The sequence below is a fragment of the Eschrichtius robustus genome, chromosome 17 (genome assembly GCF_028021215.1).
Source record: "Eschrichtius robustus isolate mEscRob2 chromosome 17, mEscRob2.pri, whole genome shotgun sequence".
Taxonomy (NCBI): domain Eukaryota; kingdom Metazoa; phylum Chordata; class Mammalia; order Artiodactyla; family Eschrichtiidae; genus Eschrichtius; species Eschrichtius robustus.
This window is the reverse complement of record NC_090840.1, coordinates 65424151-65451403: the sequence shown is the minus strand read 5'-3', so window position 1 is coordinate 65451403 and position 27253 is coordinate 65424151. Positions and strand designations below refer to the sequence as shown.

Below are 27253 nucleotides of genomic sequence, written 5' to 3'. Positions count from 1 at the left end.
AGAGCCGAGATATTTCTCTCACCATCGAGAAGCAGAAGACCCTTTCCTATCTATGCCCATCCTCCTCCCCCACAAATACAGAGTCTTGTAAACAAGTAAATAACCCAGTACTTATACAAAAATCCTTCAAAGGCTCAGGAGAAAATACATCCTCAAAACAGAAGCTAGCAGCTCCAGGAAATGCCCCAAACTCTCTGACCTCACTAGGCCAACAAACCGTATTGCTACAACCTTGCATGGATTGGCAAGAACAAGCAACATGTAGGAATCCATCAAGACGAGCAAGGAAATAAACTCGCTACAACTCTGTTTCATGCTTTAGTTATTTCTCACCTGGACCGTTGCTGGCACCTTGGCAAGCCCTTTTCGTTCATCCGTCTTGCTTTTACTGTCTATTCAAAACACAGAAACACATTTATTTTTTCCCCACCAGCTGTAATTCTCAAACCACCCTTTACTCAGGCAATTATACCAGTTTTCTGTTTCATCAGAGAATTCAGTTTAAAATTTTAGTGTCAGTGCTTAAAATACTTCATACATAACTTCAAGTTTGTATGGTTTTAATTCACATTTATGTTTCCATTCACACCCTGCATTCTTTAATTGATTTATTTGTTAGTGATGCCATCTGTAGATTTTGAGTACTGAGCTTTCACAAATGACTTTTCTTCCCCTCCCAAAGCTGTTTTGAAAACTATTTCCCTCACCTTATTGCAATTAAAGCTGTGCTACATTCTCATTTCCGGAGTTGAACATTTTTATAGCATTGCCTTTTCGTGTCTTTAGATTGTTACAGGTCTGGGCATACGTAGCAGTAACTTTCTAACCACAGAGATAATTTTTTTGTGTGGAACCCCTGGGAAGGAGACCTCTAGCTTGAGCTCTGTAATCTGCTCTACAGGCACCAAGATAATCTGAGTCCCCATGGAATAAAAGCAGGCCATTGGTTCTTTGGGTTGGTTGGTGAGCATCCAATTTGTAAATGTGAAGAAGTCCCCTGAGAAGCCTAGAGTTTGTGTATAGGGACAGCTGTCTTCTAGCTTATATTCCATAACCTTTGAGCAAAAGGTCCTTTCCAACTTGGTATATCCACCTCCTAGCCTGGTGCCCAGAGTCTGTAGGTGATCAACAGATGGCTGTTAGATGAGTAAATCATAAATCCAGCTTAGTTATTTTATCAGTCTAAAACAAGATGTGGCTGGAACTTCCCTGGTGGTTCAGTGGTTAAGAATCCGCCTGCCAATGCAGGGGACACGGGTTCGAGCCCTGGTCCGGGAAGATCCCACGTGCCGCGGAGCAGCTAAGCCCGTGCGCCACAACTGCTGAGCCTGTGCTCCAGAGCCTGTGAGCCACAACTACTGAAGCCCGCGTGCCTAGAGCCCGTGCTCCGCATCAAGAGAAGCTGCCACAACTAGAGAAAGCCCGTGTGCAGCAACGAAGACCCAACGCAGCCAAAAATAAAAAAATAAATAAATAAATTTATTAAAAAAAAAATAAAACAAGATGTGGCCATGTACAGCATGAAACAGGGAACAAGGAGAAATGTCATCTTCCTTTTGTCTTCACTCAACCTCTCAAATGTCTTGAAATTATTACGATCTATAAGGATGGAAGATAATGCATCAATCCCCTTTGCCTCTAAAAGTTGTTGACTGGGTGGCATTCTCGCTTCAGTTTTTTCCTGAGCGGTATAATTGTGGTTGATGACACCCACACCCTTGACACCCAAGAGTGTACAGTCAGCCAGCTATCCTTCAAAACTACATTAGTGTATAGGTGAGTTTTAGGACTTTTTCCTCTTGAAGTTCTTTGCTCCAAATATTTAACTATTACTGGAAAAATCAGTCCTTCAGGATTCTTTCCATGCTTTTAAATATGCATACAGCAGTGGCTCTTACTTTGGCCGACCGTTGGAATCACCTGGGGAGCTTTAAAACACATTGCTGCCTGGATCCCACCCCAGCCATTCTGATTGAATTGGCCTGGGGCATGGCTTCACAGGGGATTTTGACATTTTCCCAGTTGATTCTAACGTTCAGCCAAGGTCGAGAACTGCTCCTGTAAAGTATTATTTTTAAATTCTTAAAAGGCTAGAACTTTAAATATGGCACAAAACTTTTCATTTTGTATCAATACTGCTACTTTTTATACAGTTTTTCATGTTAAAATACTCATAATGACTATCACTAAACTGCATAGAAAAATATTTTTCCAGTGTTGGTGACAGATCACCTGGAAAACTTGTTTTTAAATATGCAAACTCTTAGACCCTACTTTAGAGATTCTGATTCAGTAAACTTGTGCTAAGTCCAAAATCTGTATTGTTAAAAGTGCACCCAAGTTGATTCCCGTGCTCGCTAACCTTGAAGAGGTACTGCCTCAAAAAGACATCTGAATTAAGTTAAAACAGGTTAAGGTAGTTCTAACAAGGACATGCCACTTGGTGATCTTGTAATCCTGTGTCATAGAATAAGATCTCAAAGTACAGAGAAAATACAGGTTTACATTTTCTTTGTAAGTTTTGGGAATGCAAATTACATATTGACAACAGCTAGAATTTTCAAAAAAAAATGCATGAATCATCAGTGCATTCATACATTTACTGATGTAAATGCATTAGTGTACAATTCAACCCTATGTAAAAATATAAACTTAAAGATATTAACGTAAATATATTAACTCTACTTCTTTAAGTTAAAAAAAAGATATGAGAGAATTCACGACTGCTACCATGTTAAAAATATATATACACCTGGAATATCTTTCAGTTTAGGCTTAAAAAAATCAGTCCTTGGTCCACAAATGTTTTAAAGGAATAGAAAAAATTTTAAGGCATCCAGTTATGTTGGACAAATTTGATAACAAAGTCTTTGAGCTTTAGGACAAAGCACACATTTTACTTTAAGGCTGAAAGACTGCTCTCTCTAGCTTAGACTTCCTTGGGAATTTAAGGTAAGAAAATGAATTACTCAAACTGGAACTACATCAAAATGTCAAGTTAACACATTTTGTCTTGTAATGGTGCCAAGGGATCTAATGTCTGAATGATGAGGGCTTTTGGTTTCCAAATCATTTTAAAGATAATTTCATTACCAGGATGCAGGATGCTGAAGTTTTCATTTTATTTTTTTCTTAGCTCTTTCGTATCTCTGCTTTAACCCATGCGAGGCTAACCAAGACCTGATAAGATCACATTGCAATTAATTGAAAAAGCTTCAAAGAAAAAAAACAAAGGCTGCAAAGAAAAATGTCAACACAGAAGTCCACAAATTAAGAAAAAAATTAAAATTAACAGTTTTCTCATGATAGTCAATGATGCATTTAGTTTTCTCTAAAACTTTTCTTGGGGTTTGAGAGTTGAATAACTGATGTTATCTGAGACAGTATTAGAACCAAGGAAGAACATCAGTGGACTGTGGTTGCCATTGTTGTACGTTTTTCTTGCAAATTTTTCTGATTGGTGTTTTTTTCCCTAGTATTTGTTCCCTGCTCAGTAACTTTTCCATGACTCTCACACCCAATTCCTAGCCACAGAGACGGGCTTATAACCTGGCTGATCTAATTATAGAACCCACATGTACACACAGTTGGTTCAAAGGTTGGTTACGTGACCCAAGCTGTGCTGATCAGGGTCCACTCCAGTTCTCAGCGCAGAGTGGGAGGAGAAGGGGCCCAGCCTCTGGAGTCAGGGCGTGGAAAAGATGTAAAGGTAAGCTGGTGGGAGGCCATCTTTCCCACCATTTGGAGAAAGCCTGTCTACAGTAGGAGAGAATGGAGCAGAGAGAGAGCGGAAATTAGGCGTGGGCAAAGAGAATCCTGGGGCATTGAATCTTGGTTCTAATTCTTGAAGTCTTGGTTTCTGCAGCTTTTCTCTGCTTCTGTGAGCTCTTCTCAAGCATCCTTTCTTGGGACATGAATTAATAAATTCCCTTTTTGGCTTAAGCCATTTGGAATTGGGTTTCTAACATTTGCAACTACAATTCTAACAAAGAATATAAGATCAACTAATCCCACCTATCATTTTACAGACAAGAAAACTGAGATTTACTTGCCCAAGGCCACACATGGTGATTGAATTGCCTTTCTGGCTCTTCAGTCTCCTGGCATGCTCTCCCTCAAAAAGCTGAAACTTTGTTAGTGGAGTCTATGTTTTTATAACCCCAACACATTCATAACAAGCCTCAAGTAGACTAGTGAGTGACTGTATAAACCGGCATCAGTTTTTTTTTTTTTTTTTTTTTAAACATCTTTATTGAAGTATAATTGCCTTACAATGGTGTGTTAGCTTCTGCTTTATAACAAAGTGAATCAGTTATACATATACAATATGTTCCCATTTCTCTTCCCTCTTGCATCTCCCTCCCTCCCACCCTCCCCATCCCACCCCTCTAGGTGGTCACAAAGCACCAAGCTGATCTCCCTGTGCTATGCGGCTGCTTCCCACTAGCTATCTATTTTACATTTGGTAGTGTATATATGTCCATGACACTCTCTTACCCTGTCACATCTCACCCCACCCCCTCCCCATATCCTCAAGTCCATTCTCTGGTAGGTCTGTGTCTTTATTCCCGTCTTGCCACTAGGTTCTTCATGGCCTTTTTTTTTTTCCTTAGATTCCGTATATATGTGTTAGCATACTGTATTTGTTTTTCTCTTTCTGACTTACTTCACTCTGTATGACAGTCTCTAACTCCATCCACCTCACTACAAATAACTCCATTTCGTTTCTTTTTATGGCTGAGTAATATTCCATTGTATATATGTACCACATCTTCTTTATCCATTCATCTGTCGATGGACATTTAGGTTGCTTCCATGTCCTGGCTATTGTAAATAGAGCAGCAATGAACATTTTGGTACATGACTCTTTTTGACCTATGGTTTTCTCAGGGTATATGCCCAGTAGTGGGATTGCTGGGTCGTATGGTAGTTCTATTTGTAGTTTTTTAAGAAACCTCCATACTGTTCTCCATAGTGGCTGTATCAATTTACATTCCCACCAACAGTGCAAGAGTGTTCCCTTTCCTCCACACCCTCTCCAGCATTTATTGTTTCTAGATTTTTTGATGATGGCCATTCTGACCGGTGTGAGATGATATCTCATTGTAGTTTTGATTTGCATTTCTCTAATGATTACTGATGTTGAGCATTCCTTCATGTGTCTGTAGGCCATCTGTATATCTTCTTTGGATAAATGTCTATTTAGGTCTTCTGCCCATTTTTGGATTGGGTTGTTGGTTTTTTTGTTATTGAGCTGCATGAGCTGCGTGTAAATCTTGGAGATTAATCCTTTGTCAGTTGCTTCATTTGCAAATATTTTCTCCCATTCTGATGGTTGTCTTTTGGTCTTGTTTATGGTTTCCTTTGCTGTGCAAAAACTTTTAAGTTTCATTAGGTCCCATTTGTTTATTTGTGTTCTTATTTCCATTTCTCTGGGAGCTGGGTCAAAAAGAATCTTGCTGTGATGTATGTCATAGAGTGTTCTGCCTATGTTTTCCTCTTAAGAGTTTGATAGTGTCTGCCCTTACACTTAGGTCTTTAATCCATTTTGAGTTTATTTTTGTGCATGGTGTCAGGGAGTGTTCTAATTTCATACTTTTACATGTAGCTGTCCAATTTTCCCAGCACCACTTATTGAAGAGGCTGTCTTTTCTCTGTTGTATATTCTTCCCTCCTTTATCAAAGATAAGGTGACCATATGTGTGTGGGTTTATCTCTGGGCTTTCTATCCTGTTCCATTGATCTATATTTCTGTTTTTGTGCCAGTACCAAACCGTCTTGATTACTGAAGCTTTGTATTATAGTCTGAAGTCAGGGAGCCTGATTCCCCCAGCTCCATTTTTCGTTCTCAAGATTGCTTTGGCTATTCGGGGTCTTTTGTGTTTCCATACAAATTGTGAAATTTTTTGTTCTAGTTCTGTGAAAAACCGGCATCAGTTTTGAGGACTTAAAGAACACACAGAATTTGAGGTTCCCAGAATTTGGGGCTACTGCTCTGTGAGAGTAGCTGCATCGATTATTTCTCCACATTGAGATTCCCTATAGAACCAAGCCCCCAAAGATACAATTTCCACATTCCTTTCAAGAGTTGAGTTTGTGACACCTTGAATGATCTAAGGAGTTGAGTGTGATTAAAACAAAACAAAACCAAAAAACTCCATTTGGTTAAAACATTTTTTTATAACTGCTTTACAAGTTGTCAGTACCAAAACACTAAATTCCCAGTAGTCATCAGCAATCTACCATGCAAAGAACATACAGTGAAAACCTGTTAAAAAAAAACAAAAAACCCCTCCATGTCCAACTGGTGATAGGCTAAATAAAATAGATGCAGACTTCTGGGGTAGATTGAATTATTGGTCCTAATTCTTCTTGTCATAGCTTCATATACCATTACCTTCTGCCTTATAACTGCTGTGCTTCCCACCACTGGGTCATTTCCCCATTTGACTAACACTGGGCTTGCTCAGGGGAACTTGCTCTGATGAATGTACAGTTAGACAGTCTAAAGATGTCCCCGTGGTTTGGCTTGTCTTGTCGTGCTTCTGCCACTTGTTAGAGGTGGGAATCTGTATAACTTAAAATGAATAGGCAGTATTTGCACATGCTGGAAAATTCCACAGGTACCAAAGGGTATACAATGAATAGTAAGCATCTTCTGTACCCTTATCCTCAACCACCCAGGTTCCCTCCCCAGAGGAAGCTGGTACCCTCCAGAGAATCCATATACTACAAAGTCAAATAGCAGTATTTACTGAGTTCGAACCAAGGCCAGTAGGTAGGGGCTTCTGGATCAGGCTGGGAGAAATCTTTCCTGAGAAGGATCCAACTCTCTTATTTGAGGATACATTATTTATAATCTGAGAAACCAGCTCCTGTAGGCAGACCTGTAAAGGACTTATTACTGTAGACCAACTACCAGTCTACAGAAGCACTGGTCATACAGAACTATCTCATTTAAACTCTTAAAAATTCACTGTTTCTAAAACATGCTTAAGATTACTTTAGGATATATCTGAAAAATCAGATAGGGGGTTGCTTCTTGGCCTAAAGCAGGTAGCAAATAAGCACATAGTTGGGATTTCAACACATTTTTCTCTCCTTTTAGGGACAGATCATTCCAATTAAGGCCAAACACTTGAAGAACCACAATAAAAACAATTTCAATTTTCATCTGCTTACAACAATAGAGAAGTTAACTGTCTTCTCATTCTAACTTCCTTGGGACTCAAACTAAATTTTAAAAATTGAGCTGAAATGGTAACTTATATGTTTAATTTGTACCACAGATGGACTGCACTTGATATTTTCATCTGCAAAAATGTTTAAACCTTTCATTTTCTCCTAAAAGGGTAATGAAATGAACAAAACAACCATTGATCAAATTTAGAAATTTATTTACAAAACTTAATTACTTTGCTTTTAAAAAACAATTATTTAATTCATGAAGATTAACCAAAAACAAACCCCATCAAAGTTTACTACCATAATCTTTCACAGAATCAAAAGCTTAAAGAAAAACCACCAATGAATGCTTTCATGTAAAACCACAGTGTAAAAAATAGGAACTTTCATTCTAGTGACTAGAATAAAAGCAGATAAATAATCTTCTTTAAAGGGAAAAAATACTTGAGGGGAAAAAAATGGTATAACATGTGTAATGCTGGACGTTTAAATATCAGTTTAGTTCCTCATTGCTAACATGGCATTTATATCCCAGATGAGATTTCGTAATTGATCCATAATTTGCTTCAGCTGTTGATTCTTCTGTTTGAGTTTCTGTACAAACAAAAGAATTTATCAAAAATGTTTCATGAAATATATACCATGAAGGTAGAAGACTAAAATGTCATAAGTTAGAACTCTAATGATCCAGACAGAAATTAAGCTAATTTCCTTAAAGGCAGAAGGTCTCAATCCTTTTCTGGCCGCAAACATTCACTGCAAGGCATGATGAATTCTAATTCAGCCCCCAGAGGCCTACAGCTCCATCCCCCACCTCCCTTTACTCCTCCACTTCTACCACCAAAGAAAATAAGCTAAATATTTACTTGTTATAAAACCTAAGTACATAGATTTTCCAAGAGGCAGCGTAGCATAATGGTTAAGAGCACAATCTCTAGAGCCAGACTCTCTGCGTTTATACTCAGCTCCTTCACTAACTAAATATATGACGTTGGCCAAATTACTTAAGCTCTCTGTCCCTCAGTTTCCACAACAGAAAAATGGGGAAAATAACTGAACCTACCTCATAAGAGTTTTTATGAGGATCAAAAGATTTGATTCATGTCAAGTGTTAGAACTGTGCCTGGCATACAAGTAAGCATTCAACAAATGTTACTGGTAGGCACAGAACATAAACCGTCAATATAGAATATAAAGTATAATAAAAATGCAATGCCTGATGTAATTGGTCTTTCAAACATGTGGCAGAAGTCCCTGTTTGCTCTCAGCATGAAGTGCAATCTAATGCTGAAAACTGAAGACAAGATGGTACAGCCCTGATATAATCTTCTTCATAACTAAGATTTGCTGGATGCCCTGAATGCACATGGCAGGTGTCTCTGTATCTCTAGATCTGGGTTTCTACTAGACCACAGTTTGTAAACTTCTTTTTAAGCATCCTTTCTTCAAATCCTATGTAGTAAACGTCTGTGTAGATAAAACAAGATAAACATAGAGAATTTCAAAGTGTTTACTAGTTATTATAATAATCATTACTTTTAAGTAACCTCTTGGAAACATTACATTCGGAAGTAATATATTTAGTTAGATAATTTTAAAGATACTATATTAAAATACCTCCAGATCAAGTAGTACATGTTCATTATAAAGAGACCTAAAAATCTTAATTTTGATTTCATTAAAGAGCAAACTAAGATTAAATAAATCGCTCATATTCTATCTAGAGTTAGAGAGGTAGCAGGAGGTAAGAAGCTAAAAGGGAGGAAGAAATTCTTATCGGAAAACAGAAAAGCAATTTAAAGAGACTTCAATATTAATTAAATTTAATTCATATTTGAAAAGAGAATTAACAAAACACAGTCAGATTAAAACATATGACCGTAGAGTACACAGGGTAAGCATAACAGTATTCAGTACCATAAAGCTCACTTTAACATAGTTTTGGGGAAAAAGATACTATTAGTACTTCAGGTACTCAGTCTCCTTGTTCAGTTTTCACACGCCCGATCTTCTAAGTTCTGTTGTCGTAAGTATGTGGTAGCTGCCTATTAAGTCTCTGTCATCCTAGAGACCGAGAAACTTCTGCCAGCAATCAAGGGTGGCAGCAAAACAGGAATATACGAATAAAGGTGTATATTGGGAGGTCGAAAACCTTAGTTCCAGTTCTGACTTTGCCTCTAACTTGCTATTTGATCTTAGACAAATTCCTTATCCTCAGTTTTCTTCTGTAAGAAATTGGATTATATAATCTATTAGGCCCTTGCCAGTTCTAATTTCTTTATACCCATACATAAGATGAAAATCAGTTACACAGACACATGTAATGAAAACCAGTAAGCTTGGTTCAGGGAACTAATTCAAGGCTTCAAAATGATTCAGTCAGCTGCCCTTTTCCACCAAGCCGTCATTCCTCTAAGCTGTGAGAGACTTCAGCTACCATGATTCCCTGCTCAATTCTCATTTTTCAGGTGGAAGGTAGAGAAGAGCAACTTAATAAGAATAAAAGGAAGAGAAAGAATATGAGTTGATTTTTAAAAAATTATTTGAATTGGTACCTTCTGACATATCTTGAATATGGTCACTTTAAAAAATTTCAGAACTTCTCTTTGGAATCGAATTCTTAGCCTGTAACACATTTTGTTCCATAAATATTTACTGAGGGTATATTATGTGCCCGGCTCTGGGTTAGGCATTGTAAGGGAAGAAGAATGAGTAAGAAATGGTCTGTTGCCTTGAAGAAACTCAGCATGAAGTAGGAAGAAGATATACTGCCCAAACGACCTAGACCATAACCTGGTTAAGGCAGATGGCAGGGGAAAAATATCAGGTGCTGTGGAACCCCAACTGGTAGGGTCAGCAAACAAGGAAAATATTTTTGTTTGGGGTCTAGAAAAGTTGGTGGTGAGCAAAAAGTGGAAGGAAGGATAAATTTGGTCTTGTTAGTAGATAATGGGGATCCATTAAAATTCTTGAAGAAGAAGAAATATGATTTAAACTGCAGTGAAAAAGGTTAACTGGGCAAATGTGTGTGATGGGTTCTCCTAAATAACTTCAATAGTGACAAATCTGTATCCATGGAAAAGGAGAAAGAGGAGGTATTGTAAGTTTTTGAAACAGCTGAAGACTATTCAAAGGCCAAGTCTGGTGAAAGAAGCTTAGTGATCACATTTCAGTATAAATTAAGGAGTAACTAGAAGTAATGAAATTATATTCTTGAGTGGTTAAAAACAGACTTTCAAATCAATATCAAAACAGAGGTTACAGATGGCTCCCACAATGGTTACATCACTGGAATAAATGCTACTTTCAAGAATACTCATTTGGAAATATAAATTCTGATGTACTCATTTAAAAAATTTAGCGCCATTAACTCTTAAGTAAGAGAACTAAAAAATGTGGGATATTTTCAAGGTAATATTCAACTCTAGGGAATAGTAAAACTTTTTTAAAGTACGATATGTCATAAGGCATTTGGACAGTTTGTCTCAAAGAGGCCACAAAGTTTTAAATTAAAAGAATTAGCATACAAGTAAAATACCTAGAGCCAAAACACATCATGAAAATATCAACAGCAAAGCTGACATAGTTATGCTTATTAGTGGTTAAACTGTAAATAAATTTTCATGACATGATACAGGATTTAATATCTATAATCTTGCCACTGATTGATTTTAACAGAGGTTGACAGCTGCTGTTATCAAAATCCATCATCTGTGCCTAATTTGTTACATTAACAGGTGAATGTGTAAGTAGAGTAGATACTTAAAAAAATATGTTTATGCTAAGTCATACCATGTAATTTACTATTCATACAAAGGCTGTGACAATTGGTCAAAAATGCTTTAACTTCTAACTGCTTGAACTCAATTATATGTCAACTCTGTAAAAACTACCCACATATCTCTTTCAGTTTCATTTTACCATTAACAGAATACTTTTAAGCAAAATAGAACTCATTCTGATATCCTTAAAATATAGTCTCAAACAAGTGTTCATCCTTTACTTGGGTATTAAGGCTTATGGATTCAAGGACATATGAAAAGAAAGTGAAGTATTTTAAAAAGCTAAAAATTTGACTATTAAAATTAGGCCATTCTGCATCTGATGATTTATATCAAATACCGATTACAAATTTCATGCCCCAAAGTTTCATGCCACTATGGTAGACATTAGTGATATATATGTTGTTAGAAACCAGACTGACCATCAATATGTTCTGTACAATTTCAAGTACACAGTGATATTCAGCTGACCCTTAAACAATGTGGGGGACTGGTTCCAGGACCTGCCGCGGTATCAAAATCTGAGGATGCTCAAGTCCCACAGTCTGCCCTCTGTATCCATGGTTCTGCTTCCGCAGATTCAGTCAACTGCATATTGTGTAGTACTGGAGTATTTTATTGAAAAAAATCCGCATATGAGTGGATCTGCACAGTTCAAACCTGTGTTGTTCAGGGGTCAACTGTAGTTGAAAAATTAACTCAAATTAACTTAAACTACTTTTACTAGCATCTGTGTGATTATGTAATTAGGCCAACATTTTACCATCTGAAGGTAGCTATTTAAAATAAACATATTTTTCACAGAAACATTCAGGTATGTGTGCCATTAAGGCAGAAAAATATATATCAATTGATCATGAGTTTACTCAGTGTTTTAAAATTTTTCAATTATATTTTAATCTTATATTCTAGAAGGGAGGTACAAAGTTGGAAGAAGTGGGAGAAAAGAAAAAATAAAATACATTAGTACCACTAATTATACATAAGATAACTTGGTTAACAGTCAGAATATGTATTATAGTCAATTCACATTTATAATATTTTATTTAAGGAATGAGTCAAAAACCTCTTTGGGTCAAAAAATCCACTTTGGTTTTCAGCTGTTAACTTTATTCTCTTCTGCCTTTTTTAGGGGAATTTCAATTTGAGTTAACCAAATCTTAGTCCTCTTTTTTTTTTGGTTTCTGTTTACTGCTTAATTCTTGAGTACTGTCTCAAATTATAGTAACAATTCCCAGGAAGTAAGAGCCATGAGGCCAATCAAATGAATACTTCCTCTGCCATTCAAGAGAAGATATTTTCTCTCTAAATTCTCTTAAAAAAAAATTCGCATGGAAATATAGGGCTAAGCTTTAAATCTGTTTAATTTAAAACATGTAATGGATTCTTTCCTCTTTGTAATAATCTTCAGTTCAATACCACGTTAACTAAAACAAGTTTTATCCCAAAGTTAGAAGTATGTACAACAGCAAATTCAACAGATTCAAATGGTTTATTCAAAATCAAAACGAGTTCTCAAATGCCTGAAGTATAAATGGGAACACAGAATTTAAAATATGGGCTTTTATTCCATAAATAGATGAACGTTCAGAAATACTACTTTGTGCATTGAAATAAGCCTGTTGCAGATAAACACTGCGGACTAAACACATGTGTTTATCTTTTCTTTTTTCTCAAACCCTAATAAAATGGCAGGAGAGGAATGAAAAAGCTATAAATCCATGTGGAGAAAAATGATCAGAAAGGAGACAACAGTAGATGTCAGGTGGCACGTTTTAAGAATGAAAAGTAGAAGGGGAGCAATAAATGACATGGGAGGAAACTACTGTACAGCCCAGATGGATGCAGGAAGGATGCCAATGAGAACGGGCTGATCCTCCACGGAGAACTGGAGACAGGTGCCATCGCAAAGTCAGCACGTGAGGCCCAGGGGACAGAAACGGGAGGGAAACAGCTACAGGGACTAGCGAGAGCCCCAGGTGCTCACTCCCACTCCTCACCAACAGGGGACTGAGTACCCTCTCCCGTGTCCTGTCCCACGTTTCAGGGAACGAGAGGTTTGTTTCCCATGAAATTGAACCAGAACAGCTGGGGATTCAGTGCCACCAGCACAGCAGACGGCAAGAAGACATGAGACTATACTCTATGTAGGGCACTGCTGGAAGATTCTTCTTTGAAGAAACGGAATAGCCCTAAAGAAAAAAAGCCTCAGTAAATGATAGTTGGGGGTCCCCCCAAAGAGAAGAGCCAACTTGCTTCCAAATCTCGCTGTGATGAAGCCAACTCACAAAGCCTGTGATAGGCTTTCTAGTGCTTCCCTCCCAAATATAAATGGCTCATGTTTAAGCATCAGATGCTCACCAGATCTTTTAGAGCCTCCATCTGCAAAGACAACAAAGCATAACGGGTTGGCAAACTATGGCACGTGACGTGTTTTTGTAAGGCCCATGAGCTAAGGCTGGTTTTTACATCAGAACAAGGACCATGGGCTTCCCTGGTGGTGCAGTGGTTAAGAATCCGCCTGCCAACGCAGGGGACACGGGTTCGAGCCCTGGTCCGGGAAGATCCCATGTGCCACGGAGCAACAAAGCCTGTGCACCACAACTACTGAGCCTTTGCTCTAGAGTCCATGAGCCACAACTACTGAGCCCACGCGCCTAGAGCCCGTGCTCCGCAACAAGAGAAGCCACCGCAATGAGAAGCCCGTGCACCGCAAGGAAGAGTAGCCCCCGCTTGCAATGAAGACCCAACGCAGCCAAAAATAAATAAATGAAATAATTAAAAAAAAAAAAAAAAAAAAAGAACAAGGACCACATGTCTCACAAAGCCTAAAATATTTACTATCTGGTCCTTTAAAGTTTGCCAAACCCTGTATGAGAAGATTATGGAAGAATACCTTCCAATTTCTGAGGGAACTTAATTTACAACATAGAATTTTATATCTAGCCAAACGATCAACTGGACAGATACGTGAAGGCTAAAAACTTAAGTCCCTGCATTCCTCCTAAAGAAGCCACTGACATATGGACCTTACTGAGGGAGAAATAAACCAAGAAAGAGAAAGATAGGAGATTGAGGAAATAGTGAAACCAACAGAAGAGGTGAAGGAAAGCCCCAGGGCAATGGACGAACAGCAGGCCTAGGGAGCATTCAACCCAGACCTGACGAGATGGGAGGACTCTGGTGGGGGGGTGGAATAAACCTGTAAGTCGTCTGATAATTTGATTCTGGAAAGTTGGAAAACAGTACTGAGGTGCGGCCACAGATGTATAAAGAACTAAAATTTTTCAAAATTACAGAATTACTAACTTTAGGAAAACAATTATTCAAGGAAATGTAATTCTAGTTTACTATGTGGCTTAGCAATAAGCAGTATTTATGTGCCATAATAATATGAACACAGAATATTTACTGAACCCCAATTATGACAACGGCATTGAAAGGACTGGGGGAAGGAAAGTATGTAGGTGGGTCCAGGACAGAGAGAGACTGTACAGAGAGCTACATCCTCATGTGGAGAAAGAAATACTTTTATACATCATAGTCTTGGTATCAATTACATCCTTTACTTAAAATTCACAAAATTCTACGTCAATAGCTAGTAAGGGTTTTTTGATTACACACTGTCAAAGTATTACTATACTCTGATTATATGATAGGTCTTTAAAAAAAATCAAGAATAGCTTATGACTAAATCATCATATTAGGAAAAAAAGAGGAACTTAGAGAAATGGAAAGTGAAATGAAACTTACCTTTAGAAAAATTACATCTTTCTGAAGTTACACAAGTTTCCCCCCACCCTCCCCCTGATCCCCCCACAAATATCATGATATCTTCTATGGTAGAGAACAAACTATATGTATGTCACATGTGGTACTCTGAAATCAAAGTTACCATCACAATTGTGTTTTATTTATATATACATTTCATTGTATTTTATAAATAATATCCTTACTACAGAGAAAAATAATAGAACACATCCATTGTGAATTAATACATAGATTATCAACAGAAACATGTAACACTTAATAAATGAATGTCTCATATCTCTGTACTACCAAACACCACTTATTCTTCAAGATCTAAATTAAAAGTTCCCAATCCCCTCCTAATCCCCTCCTAATTTCCTACTGTAAATTGTTTATACTTATTACTGTCAAATTTGCTGGAACTATTCTTCTTAATTTATATTTCACCTCTTAAAAATTGTTTTAAATGTTATTTTAGAAAAATCTATCCATCTTTTTTCCTGAATTTTGATATAATTTTTCTTTTAATTTTCCAATATTTTGTTTTGCAAGTCTTATTTTCAACTCTGAAATTCATTTTGACACATGGTGTAATGTAAAAGCTAGCTTAATTTTCCCTAGAAGTGTCTCTTTTCAAAGACTGATTTTCCACACAATCCCTCTTATGTCACATTAAATTCTCATATACAATAGGAAGACCTTTTCTGGCTATTATTTTACTAATCTATTTTTGTGCTGGTATTTCACACTTAATTATTGTTTTTACAGTATGCTTCATATCACGTTTTAGTTTTTGAAGCAAAGAGTTCTTTATTTTATTACTCTTATAGGAATTGTTTTATATATGTATTTTAGTATGCTCAAGAAAAAAATTCCCATTTGGATTTTATTTGGATTTGTTTTTTGATTGGTATTGCACTAAAATCTTACTATTTTTGTGCAGTTTCAAGAGAATTCATATTTGGATTTGGACTGTTACTGTATTAAAACTATGAAATAATCACGACTGGCATTTTTAGAATAGTTATTGCCCATATAAGAACTTAATGTGTTCTTTCAACTATTCAAAACTTCTTTTATGTATCTTAATAAGTTTAGTTACATATATCATGGAAATAATTCCTAACTAAATATTAGTTGTTGCAATTGTGAATAGTATCTTATATTCTAATTTCTTTATGGCATTATAGAAAAATGGTATCAATCTTGTATTAAGCTCTTTTTTCAAACACTTATTGACTCATTAATCAATGAGCTTCTTTGAGCTTAAGCTTGAGTTAAAATGTTATGTACAAGCTTAAGGAACTTAACAGATTTGTACATAATATTATAACCCCTGTTTCCTAAAGTTTATTTCTGTTTCACTGGCTGTAACTTCTAAAATAGTATTAAACACAGTGGTGTAAGGCACCCTATTTTATGCCTACATTTCCTCTCTATGAAAAATGTTGGCTATTTATCTGAAACAAGTTTTTTTTAAAAAAAGACTATCTTGTTAATAGTTTTAAGCATTCATTGAATCAGCAGCATTTGAAGTCTATCAAATGTCTTTTAGATCTGAGAAAAATAAATTTTTTTTTCAATTTAATCTACTGATATTACATATTATATATGTAAACTGAGTCATCCTCCTCTACCTCAGAAAACCCTCTGTGGCTGTGGTGGATTAATTAATACCCTGATGAATTCTATTAACTAGCATTAAGAATTTCAGGAGTGGGGCAGGAGGTGGGAGCGTGTATTTGTAAGTGAAGGAGCGAGATTGGTAGTTTTATTTACTGTGCTATTTGTTAGGTTTTGGTAAGCCATGTTTCCACCACAGAATGAACTGACAACATTCCTTTTTTCCCTATGTTTCTAGAGAACTATCTGAACATTATCTTCTGAACTTCTAAAAGTACTCAGCAATAAATTCAAGTTAGGAACTTTTGTGGGGTGGAGGGTGGGATGGGGTAGTGCTTTGATAACTCAATTTCTTATACAGCTGTTGAGACATTCACCTCTCCTACTTGTAAATTTTTATCAGTTGCTGCTCCAAATATGCTCTAAGCTAGAGAGCTACAGTTCTGCCTAGAAAAGAGAAAAAAGTAAATGGGTTGTGACTGAGTGCCTATGAGGCTTTTCTAAGAGCTTTATTGCCTGAATTCTGTGATCTCTCTTCTGACTATTCAGATGGCATTTCTGCTTACCTTTTAGTTCTGGCTTGTACTCTAAGTAGGTTAAATTTGTCACAGAAAACAACTTCAGGTAATTCTATAATTCAAATTATGTTTTTGAGTTACACAGACTCCCTTGTAATTTGTATCAATAATTCGGAAATATAAAACATACAGACTAGCAACTCACTTTATTGACTTCAGCAATTTCTCGCCTCTCTTCACTAGCAAAACGAGGTGGGCCGGCCCGGTCATCATTCTTTGAGCCATCTTCTTCCACGTATGGAATAAGTTGCTGGGAGTGACAGACAAAAGTTAAAAAAGTCAAACATATGACACACAATTTCCAATTATACTGGTATAGATAATGCATCCGATTAAGATCAATTTTTATACTTTTCTCTTAATAGTACAAAAATACATTTTAATTCAAATGACGGCCTAAAATAAAAGCCTTAGAAGTCTGTCATTTCAGTGCACTCTAACATTAGCTTTTCGGGTTTCTTTTGCAAAATAGTCCTTTTAGCAAAATTAATTGTCACATATAATTAAGTAATATCCTAATTAAGTAATATCCTACTCAGTCAATCAGCAAATATTTAATTGGCAGATAGTGGGTGAGGAGACACTGCGAAAATAATGACAAATAAGATACAAGTCCTACCCTTAAGAAATTTATAGTTCATTGAGATGGAACAGGCTTTCCTTCATCTATACTAAAAAGAAAGGAACTTCATAAGGTTGTGTATTATATAAATGTGATTTACTTGCTATCTAGTATCTGTGCAGATTTCTAGATGTCTTTTAGTTGGGAGAAAGTTTTTTTGTAAGAGAAGAAAATTTATATAGCAGTGAAACTTCTAGCAGGATTATAATTAAATACGTATGATTTGTGATGAAGTTTATTTGATGAAGCCTCTTGTAGATGCGACAGAGACTTCAGGAATTATCTAGTCCTTCCATCTTATATTACCAATGCAGGAACAGGACAGAGGTAAATAACTGGTACAATCAGGAGTCAATCTGGCCAAACTTCTGTGAATTCTTGGGACAAATATAAACTTGCCCACATTCACAGCCACTTTCTTCCTTTCCTCTCTCCTAACGCAAGCAGAGTGGTCCTTCCTCCTGAAGGCACTTAGTCTCCATTCCTGTGCCCTGATTCCTCTGCCCTCCTGTCTTCATTATTTATTTCCCCCAACCTCACCCTACCATTTTCTTCCTTTTTTATCTAATAAACATGTTCTCCCATTTGGAGGAAAAAATCCCAAACCCTCAACTCTATCCCTCCTTCCATCTACTGCTTTCTTCCCTTGCTTTTAATAATCTAAGCTTCTTGAAAGATGGATATCCACTTTCTGGCTTCAGTTCCTTATTTCCTGTTTAATCTTCAGCTCACTGTGATATGACTTCTTGTTGCTACCTTTCACAGAAGCTCTCTGCTCAAATATACCAACAATTAATCTGGTGGACAGTTTTCATTCTTTATTTTCCTTGACTTCTCTGCAGCATCTGTCAATATCAACCACATTTCCCATCTTCCACATCTCTGACCACTTCTTTTCAGGCTGTATTGCAGTTTACTCTTTCACTGTTCACTCTTTACATGCTGATCACTCAAACAAGAAAGCACTGATCACAGGAAACTGTTCCTTATATGTAATGAGAGAACATCCAAACCTTCCCAGCTACCTTTGGTGGCAGAGATATAACTTGTCAACAGGAAAAGGGCACCTATAAAAATATCATATACCTAATTAACTAAAATATATCTATGATCTGAGATTAAATTAAAAAAATATTCAAAAACTAGAGTGATTCCACTAAGATAATTTAATAATGATAAAAATAGTTATAACCTTTTATCCGTAAAGAACTTACATGAAAACCACTTTAAAAGGATTTTACAATACTATTAATATGCCTACTAAAACATCATGCACTGATTTAATTAAAATGAGACACTGGAAGCAATAATAAAAATTGCCACAGACAACCCTCTCCTCCCAACAACAAAAATTTACCATCAGCCTGGATGTTAAAGTCTACTAGAAATTATTAACATGAAAAGACAGTAATAATTCTATGCATATATATATATATCACAATTTCATCTTCTCTAGTCAAAAGCAAAACCAGTGTGTTTCATAATCTGGAAATATGGTGAAAATAGAAGAGAGAAAGGAAAAAATTACAAATGTCCTGAGACTATCTTAGACTCATCCTCCCTCTACCACTAAAACTTGCCTCTACTGGAATGGGATCCATCCCGCCGCAGTTTTCATTGCATTTATCATAGACCAATCTCAGCTTCCTGAAGAGAATAGAGAGTTGGCGAAGATGATCCTGGAGCTTTGCTAACCGGTCTTGATATGTTCCAGTATGGTAAGTGACACCGTTTGGCAGCTTCTCAACAAAAAAACAAAAATGTAAGGTAATGAAAATCGAGATTTTCTTCCAGTAAAGCTAGCAAAAAGAAACAATCTTTAAGCAATGCATAAAAGCAAGCTGTTCCTCACAGTTAAGTGCAATTTTAAGAATTTAAGAGTAATACATGTTCATTTATTAATTAGCTCCTTGGCATACTGTAAAGCAGCTCTAGAAAAGACTTTGTGATAAGCCTCTCTGATCAGTTGAAATGCTTTCCACCTCTAACTTTTGATTATATCACAGCTTTGTATTATAACTTTAAAAAGAATACACAATTTTAATATCACTTACTATTATATAAAGGCAGCAAGCTTCTGAACTCAACCAGGAAGTTAAAAACAAAACACAATTTAAAGGAAAAGAAGAAGAAAAGAAAAAAATTAAGATCAGGACTTTTCAGCAGAAGAAGAAGAGTATGCTGCCACTGTTGCAAAAATAATCTCAAAATACCTTAAATATGATAAGATAATTAAGATACTCAAGGCATGCATTAAAACATAAAGCTGTCACCAGAAGTTTTACTTTAAAAGGAAATCAATAGCAGGAGATAGGTGCAAATCAATCTGTACTTGAACATCATTAATAAATTATTACAAGTAACTGCTATGATCATAACTCTGTGTTGGATGCTTATATATTTTTAATTCAGGAATTTTATCAAAACAAGCCAAAAATATATACTGAAATGACAAAAATCACAGATAAATGGAAAAACTACTACTTATTTAGAACTAAATGCACCTTTTGTGCAGTGCTGAAACTCACAAACAAAATCTTCCTTTCTCTGTACATCTTTACAGTATTTTATTCCCACAATTTGAGCTGTGAAATCATCCTGAAATTAGAATTAACAAAATTTGTACCATGTTTTCTAGTATACGAGGTAATTTCATTATAAGCACTCATACATACACTTACCCTGGGGAATAAAGTGACTTAAAACCAAGACCCAAACTACTGTCTAATAGCTAGAAAATCAGTCCAGTCTTTCTAAACCTCAGTTCATCCTTTTTTTCTTTTCTAAACAGATGAGGTAGGAATGCAAAAAAAAAAAAAAAAAAAAAAAGCCTGATAGTGTTCAGAGAAGAAAGAAAACAAGACACACTATCATTACAAGTAGGTAAAACCATAAACACTAAAAAAAGAAAAAAAAGACTGTAAAGGCCTATACGTAGTTGTTAAAAGGTGTAATAGTTGATAAAAGATGTAATAGGAAGACAGGCTTAATAATTCATTTTCTTTTCTCTCATTTCCAAATTTCCTGTAATGTTATGTTTATAAGTTAAGGAGATGGATCTTCTGAAATTCTTTGAAATGAGTTTTATTAGGATTTTTGGAAATTCTCAAGAATTAAAACATCCTGAGGATTATATCTCAAAGAAATGTGATAAAAGTACTAAGGACTGAATTAGTGAAAACAGTTTAAAGGAGAAAAGCATTAAGAGTTCACCCCACAATACAACGTAGGATTTCTCATGACCTTTCAATTTATGAACTTTAACAAACATTAACAAATAAGAGAAAAGTTTCAAAGGATCACTGCTTTCTTGTTTGGGTGGTAATAAGAAGTACAATGATTACATCTTGCATAGAGAAGCAGGCTCTACCTTTATTATGATACTGACTACGTTGAGTACTTTGCCCATATTTTGTACTTAATAAAGACTAGAAGCAACTGGCATTTATATCCCTGTATTTAGTATAGTGCACACACACACAAAGTTTTAAAGTACAGTCTGGATTATTTTACTTTCATGAATTATTTTTTCCATAAATCGACACTTAAAATTCGCTAAGAATTCTGTGTTATTCAAAAAAACTCTTGATAAATAAATCCTTTCATAAAGGAAAACAAAATCCTTCGAAATACAAAGAACCACCCTCCTCAAATTCACCCTCTTAGCAAGTCTGGGTATTAGTTTTCACACAGAGCATCAGCTTCTCAAAGAAGGAAGCAATTAATTCTTCAAAAAATTTACTGTACACTTTTCATGTGTCAGACACTGTTCTAGAATCTGAGGTAGAGCAGTGAACATGAGAGAGACAAGTTTCCTATACTATAGAGTATAAGTTATAATAGTGCCTAGGAGCTCTTGGGATATACTATATAATGTAGATGTTTAGCTAACAAGCTCATCAATAACCATCTCACTAATGAATACTGAATATCTGTAAATAAATATGTGATCATACCGCTAGACACTAAAAAGGCATTCAACTACATTCAACATCCATTCTTAAAACAAATACAAAACTCTTAATAAAAATTCCCCAACACGATAAAATACATTTATCTCAGTTAAAAAGTCAGCATCATGATTAATGTGGAAATATTACAAGCATCTGCACTAAAGTCAGGAACAGAACAGGATGTCTACTAAGACCACTAATACTACCAATGAACACTGTTCTGGAGGTACTGGCCAATGCAGTCAAAGAAAAAAAAGTTGAAATATTAAAAAGCTGTGGTATAATCGTCACTATTTACAAATGATATAAAGTGCTGCTATCAATAAAGGAAGTCAAGAGAGAGATGGGTACAAAATTAATACACAGAAAACCATAGCTCTGCTTTCATATATAAAAACAAAAGAAAATGAGAAAGGAAAAAGACCCCATTTACAACAGCAACAATAAAGATAAAATATCCAGGTAAAATATTTGACTTAAAAAATGTCAAGATAAATATGAAAACTTAAAATACTTCATAGAGACACAAAAAAGGATATTTTGTGTTCTTGGTTAATAAGACTCAACATCATACCAATATAAAGTCTCTCTAGGTTAAATCAACCGAATAAAAGCACTAACAGGATTTTCTCGGAACTATTAAGGTGATTCTAAAGTACATGTGGGGGCTTCCCTGGTGGCGCAGTGGTTGAGAGTCTGCCTGCCAGTGCGGGGGACACGGGTTCGGGCCCTGGTCTGGGAGGATCTCACATGCCGCGGAGCAACTAGGCCCGTGAGCCACAACTGCTGAGCCTGCGCGTCTGGAGCCTGTGCTCCGTAACAAGAGAGGCCGCGATAGTGAGAGGCCCGCGTACCGCGATGAGGAGTGGCCCCCGCTCGCTGCAGCTAGAGAGCCCTCGCGCAGAAACAAAGACCCAACACAGCCAAAAATAAATAAATAAATAAATAAATAAATAAAATTTAAAGAATAAAGTACATGTGGAAAGATAAGAAGAGCCAGGGCAATTTTGAAAAATAAGTGTAAATACTTTATAGAGCCTCAAAAAATATAAGAAAGTTTGCCATTACTACATAAAAGAAGGCAGCTAAGTGGAATAGAGCATCCATAAATTGATTCGTTTATATGAAGTAGCATCTGAAATCAATGGGGGAGGAAAACAAATTATTCAATCAACCTTTTGGAAAAAGTAAAGCTGGGGCCATGCCTTACACTTCATACTAGGATAAATTCCATACGGATCAAAGTTTAGGTATAAAAATTGAAACAACTGAATTTTTCCTGATTTTGGAGTGGGGAAGGACTTCCTAACTTAGACATTGAACCTAAAAAGACTGATAAATTCAGCTACCTTAAAAAAATATATATGTATGGCAAAAGGTAAACAACAGACTGGGGGGAAAAATACTTGCAAGTTATATCATACAGAGCAAGTTTTTCTAATATGTAAATAGCCAAATCTTATAAGTCGGGGGAGAGGATAAAAAAGACCAAAAAAAAAAAAAAAAGAAAAATCGGCAAATAATATGAACAGGCAGCGGAAAAGGAAACAGAAATGATTCATAAAAATATGAAGAGATGCTGGGACTCATTAAGACTAGGAGAAATGTAAAGTAGATTTTCACCTATCAAATGATCAAAGATCCAGAAATATAATTTGCTGTGTTAGTCACAGCCTGATTGTTGGTCAGGAAATGGTAGCATAAGCTGGTACAACTTCCATGGAGCGCAATTCATCATAATTTATCTAATTACAGAAGCACAAAGCCACGTCTAAGAATTATCCTGCAGGTATACTTGAGCATTTATGTAGGAAGGTATTCACTACAGTATAACAGAGATTAAAAGCAATCTAAATGCCCTTCACTAGAGGACTGGCTAAATAAAGCACAATATGTGCATGCAGTGGATTACTATACTATACACCTTAAAAGGAAAAGGAAGTATTTTCTGTATAGATATGAATAAACTCCAAAATGTACCAAATGAAAAAAGCAAGGTGCAAAATGTGTATAATATACTAGTATTATCTGTGCAAGAAGGGAGGAAATGAAAGAATATACATATACATTTGCTTAAATATGCACAGACTATCTGGAAGGATATACTAGGATAGTAATAAAAATCAATAATAATCATCACCTGTGGAGAGAAGTTAGCTAGCATATAGTGATGGGAGGGGGTTCACTGCAATGTCCTTTTTTATTTCTGAATTCTGAATGTATTATATATTCAAAACAATTTTTTTTAAGATTTAAAGCATAACAAATAGAACAAAAGCAATACGTCCTTATGCAGGGAATCTTAATCTGGGATCTTGCGATCTTTGGGGAGACATCTGTTAACCCCCTGAAATTTTATTCAAAATGTTTACATGTGCATTTTTCTCAGAAGAGAGTCCATAGTTATCATTAGATTTTCAAGAGGCTAAAGGACAACTAATAACCATTTCTCTAAAACAAATGCTCAGAAATAACCTCAGCAGTTGATATTTATGGCACTTCATCCTTCTAGATTAATAATATAGAAGATAATTTAAAAAATTTGAATACTTAAAAAAATGCATTAATAAACAGCTTATATGTAGTCTCGTTTGTACCACTTCTCTCAGCTTTTTATAAATGAAGGAGCACGTTGTTGCTTCATTTTCAGCCAATTATGATATGGCCCACAGGGTCTTAGAGGAGTTAAATCACAGAATTCACAATATAAGAAGCACAAAGAAATAACTATTGTAGTCCCTTACAAATTGGTTTTGAATATATGTCCACATGTAATCTAGTTATTAATAATACTTTTTTGAAAGAGTTCAGTTCTTTCGTTGTTGGTTATGGATGTGTATTATATCTCTGTTAATAGTACAAATTGTTTGACAGCAAGTTAGTATTATAAAGAGGTTAGTAGGACGAGCTACCAGTCATGTGTGATGTTGGGTAAAGTCTTCTCTTTTTAAGCCTCAGTTTCCTTAACTGTAAAATCGGGATAAAAATACTACTTAGAACTGTTCTTATAACACTATACCTGACCAAGGAAAGTACTTGATAAATGTAAGCTATTAGCTCTACTAGTCCAATACAGCAGGTTGAAAATAAAGAAATATTTGCTAAATTCTGAGATCATTTAACCCATACTTTAATCATCTTAAATATTAATCTATTAATTTTTAAAACAATAGCCAAAGATTTCGTATCTTCTCTTGGATTCCCTTTGTATTTTACTTCACACTGGCTTTATTGACATGGTCTTAAAAGATTTCCATACAACTGTATTACTTCTAGAATCAAGAGGAAAAAAAAAACTCAACCATTAAAAAAAAAAAAAAAAGGCAATAAAACATTCTTTAGTGCACCAATTGAAATAAGAGTTCTAAAGTTCTAAGAGTCTGAGGGCCTGGTTTCAAATTTACCCTACACTGACTAGATCTGGACAAGTCACTTCACCTCTCAGAATCATAGAATCCTCATCCATAAACCAAGAATGATATCCACATCACATAGTAGTAAAGATAAGCATTAAGAATGGGTTAGCAAAATGGTGCTGGAATAATTGGATATCCAAATGCAAAAAAAAAAAAAAAAAGCACTCAGATCCATATCTATCATTATATAAAAAAATTAACTCCATGCGGATCAGAGACCTCAATGTAAAACCTAGAACTATAAAACTTCCAGAAGAAAACATAGGAAATCTTTGCCACCTTGGGTTAGACAAAGATTTCTTAGATATGGCACCAAAAGCAAAATCTGTAAAAGAACAAATAAATTGGATTCCATCAAAATTTAAAATATCTGTTCTTCAAAAGGCAATGTGAAGAGAATGAAAAGACAAGCCACAGACTGCGAGACAAAACAAAAAGACATGCAATGCAGAAAAAAAAGAAAAGACATACAATAACAAGTGCTGGCAAGAATGAGGAGTAACTAGAAGGCTCAGGCACTGCTGATGAAAATGTGAAATGGTGAGGCCATTGGAAAAGTTTCTTAAAATGTTAAACAGACATTTCCCTTATAACCCAGCAATTCCACTTCCAGGCATCTATCTACTCAAGAGAAATGAAACACATGTTCACACAAACATTTGGAGCTGAACACTCATAGCAGTATTATTTATAATAGCTCCAAAGTGGATACAACACAAATGTCCATCAACAGATGAACAGATACGCTAATTGTGTTATATTCATACGGTAGAACACTGTTCAGCAATGAAGAGGAAGGAACTACTGATATATGCTGAGTGAAAGGAGCCACACCACCGGCCCGCACCAAAAATCATAGTGTATGTTATATGAAACTCTATAAAATGCAAACTAATTTACGGTGCCAGAAAGCAAAGCAGAGATTGGCTGTGGATGGAAGGCCAGAAGTAAAGATTTAAAAGGGGCACGAGGAAACTTTGTGGGGTGATGGATGGTTTCACAAGTACACATGTGTCAAAACTTTAAATGCATTGTACTGTACGTCAATTATACCAAAATAAAGCAGTTTAACAAAATGCTTAGCAGACTCTGAATTCAACACCTTGGACCCTCAAAAAGTATTCTGTGGGAAAATATGAGATGAAAATAATCCCAAGAGCATGGCGGAGTGAGACTCACCTCTACCTTGAAAGATACAAGAGTTCGCCTAGAAACCTGAGAACCCGGTCGAATCTAGAAAATGTGGCTTCAGTCTTCCAGAAATCCGCCATGGAAAACATCACCTCCACATCTTGGGGACAGACACATTACTGGGGAACGCTTCTGAATGTAAATGGGGGCGACCACATACTCGAGGTTTGGCCAGGGCAGCCGCGTCGACGCCCAGGGGCCCCACGTAACAAACTAGCAGCCCCTTCCCTCGCAGAAACATCCCGCTTTCTCCACGCACGGCCATGAGCGGAGCCCTCCTTCCTTCCCACCTGCATGTTTCTCAGGAGCTGGAAGATCTCCATGGTGCGGTACACGATGTCCTGGACCGTCTCCTGCCCGATCCGGCAGAGCGATGCGGTGTTGACCTCCCGGGCCGCCTGCTGGGCCTGGGGCCCGGCGAAGGGCCCGGGCGCCATCCCCGACGCCGCCAACGGAGGGGTGGACATGGCGTGGCAGCGGCGTCAGGTCAGCAGGGCTGCAGAGTAGGCGTCAGGGCGTCCGCCTGACGCTCGGCGGTAGCTGGCCTCGGCGCGAGCAGAAGCTTCTAAGACTCGGGCGATCTGATTTAAACACAGCTGCCGCGACTTCCGCCACCGTGACGTAACACGTCATCAAACGTCACGGGGACTGCGCCCTCGGCGGGGTCCCTGGGAACCTGTGTCAGCGCAAGGTCGGCCGGGATTGGACTGGCCGCCCGGGCGGGGCGGGACGGAGGGGTTGAGTAGCCAATCACCGGCTGTACTCTAGCCAGAGGGGGCGGAGCGCGTGGTGGAAGGCCGGTGGGCTTTCCCACCACTTCGTTTCCCAGTCTCAGCCAGTGGTTAGAATTCTTGAAAGAACGCTTACTTCGTCTTAATTTCCTTGCTGATCATTTTTTTTTTTTTTATAACAAGCGTACGAAGTTTGTAGTAGTAGTGTCCTTTCACAACTAGAAGGCAGGCCCAGAGGGGCTAGTTTGACATGTTTAGTCGCATACAGCTTGCAACTGATAACCTGCGATTTGAGTTTTTGATCTTCATGCTTCACTGTGACCTGACACCAACTCCCCATTTGTTGTTGGTCCCTGCTGAAAAGTTGGTTTATTCGGGAAGCTCTCCCGATCACCGGAAGTATAAAATTAACACTTCTGTCT

General features: G+C 36.7%; 1 protein-coding gene across 2 annotated transcripts; it reads right to left on the bottom strand.

Annotated features, from left to right (window-relative positions):
* Positions 1-7470: 7470 nt before the first annotated feature.
* Positions 7471-26716, bottom strand: MED30 (mediator complex subunit 30). Of its 2 annotated transcripts, none has more exons than XM_068525645.1 (4): positions 26391-26716; positions 19121-19279; positions 17064-17168; positions 7471-7779 (listed from the first exon to the last, which is right to left on the bottom strand). In XM_068525645.1, exons 1-4 carry the CDS (start codon positions 26565-26567, stop codon positions 7684-7686), a joined length of 537 nt encoding a protein of 178 aa, XP_068381746.1. In that variant the 5' UTR covers positions 26568-26716; the 3' UTR covers positions 7471-7683. The 2 variants fall into 2 exon arrangements, with proteins under 2 accessions (XP_068381746.1, XP_068381747.1); XM_068525646.1 differs by lacking the exon at positions 7471-7779 and adding an exon at positions 12528-13159.
* Between the last annotated feature and the right edge of the window lie 537 nt (positions 26717-27253).